General features: G+C 41.2%; 1 protein-coding gene across 1 annotated transcript; it reads right to left on the minus strand.

Annotated features, from left to right (window-relative positions):
* Positions 1 to 537: 537 nt before the first annotated feature.
* Positions 538 to 1,554, minus strand: LOC115921262 (probable G-protein coupled receptor 21). The gene has a single exon (XM_030978573.1). The coding sequence runs from the start codon at positions 1,552 to 1,554 to the stop codon at positions 538 to 540; it is 1,017 nt and encodes a 338-aa protein (XP_030834433.1).
* Positions 1,555 to 1,794: the final 240 nt, after the last annotated feature.

Genomic DNA, 1,794 nt, shown 5'->3' on the forward strand with positions numbered 1-1,794 from the left:
AGGGATCTTTCACTAAAGAGTTAGAAATACAAATCGGAAGGTTTTTTTTTATCGTTTTGTTTAATAATGATTTAATTATCATAATGTTCCTATTGACAGTATAAAAATAATAACAACTCGATTTATATAAAATCTTTTCCTAAAGGATAGAAGTCGTTGTCTATTAGGCTAAGGACAAATTAAGAATTGTAGAAGGATTTTTTAAGAATTTTTTTTAAGAAGCCAAATGAAGTACTTTTTTCCAGCAATATGACGAGTGACTCATATTTGATATCTAAAAATACATGGCACACGAAAAGGGAATAGATAAGAGAATAATTGGCAGCGTTTCCATTGCATTTATTATTGGTTAAAACCGACATTATTGCGATACGGAGGCCTACGAAAATTATTGGAAACCTTTTTTTTGACTAAATTATTTGTTTCTTCTAATGATCTTAACCTTGCCCGACCTATCAATTATTGTGTGTTATATAATAGTATGGTCTATTACTCCTTATTCGGTAATTCAAAATAAAGAACAATGAAATGAAAACGTTAGCCAGTAACAGATTGGACTAAATTTGCAGCGAAAGAGTCTCTGGCAAACATTCGAAATACAATCTTACGAAATGTAGAATTCATGAGGAGATAAATAAGTGCATTCCAGAAACTGTTGCTAATGACAAAGATGAGAAGGACGTTTCGAGCAATGCAGGGTATCTCTTTTCCTATGGCAGCACTTGTGAAATTCACCGACACCTGGGCTCCCCATGTTATGTAGAAGGCACCGGTGACCGCGAAAATAGTCCGCAGGTCCTTATTACCGCGAGGCTGATGCCCGACCGCGTCTGATTCGGCTGTTTTACCGCGTTCCGTATTGTTTGCTACTGCAGCTATGCGACGCCTATGCTTCCTTGCCAGCGTAATAAGAGTAACGTTACAGAACGTTGTTACGCCAGCTGATGCAAGAATGAGTGCGAAGTAAATAACAAGTATAGGATGTGTGGCGATGTCCACGGAGGCAAATTTTAAATCGCTGAATCCAGCAACGATTTTGTGAGTAAAGCTTGCGGATGAGTTCAGAGTACCGATGGCAACCCCTGAGAATATCAAAAGAATCATGCGTTGTTTTGTGACGATTGTGTGATAGCGCAATGGCCGCGTCACGGCGAGATACCTGTCAATGCTGACGCAGGCTAGGATCATGATGGACTGATTAAAGAGCGTCGAACACCCGATGACTCCGATGATGGAAAAGGTCCTTGTCTTTGAGATGGACAACCCAGAGAAGCGGAGAGAATGGAAAGTACAGCAGAATAGGCCGACGAAGAAGTCGACGATTGCTACCGCTTGGAAGCACAAGCGGGTGTTGTCGTTGAAGCACTGCTGGGCGTGATTAAGCGCAATGAGATTGATAACGTTTGAAAAGATGGTTATCATTCCACAGAGGACGAAGAGAACAGTGAAAGGAACGGATGGGGCACAGGAGTCAACGGTGCCATCTGTCAGTGTAGTCGCATCTGTAGAGGTATCAGTAACGCATCGGAAACAGGCAATTGTCGATAAGTCCATGCTGCCTCTGAAAACGGGCAGGTTTAATTATAAATGAATGAATGCAAAGACGAATTAAGTCAGCCTCTGCGGATATTTCTGATAAATAAAGTAGTAGTGGATAATTTCAGGCAACTAATCGTATCAGCGACGGTGTGAGGAACATCATTAGATGTCTGATTCAGAACCACTCCGAGGAGCAAGGGCACTCGTCGCATCTTTGTCCAGCGAAAGATCTAGAGGCATCGGGAACGTTGAGAA

The sequence above is a fragment of the Strongylocentrotus purpuratus genome, unplaced genomic scaffold (assembly GCF_000002235.5).
Source record: "Strongylocentrotus purpuratus isolate Spur 01 unplaced genomic scaffold, Spur_5.0 spur5_scaffold_1, whole genome shotgun sequence".
NCBI classification, from domain to species: domain Eukaryota; kingdom Metazoa; phylum Echinodermata; class Echinoidea; order Camarodonta; family Strongylocentrotidae; genus Strongylocentrotus; species Strongylocentrotus purpuratus.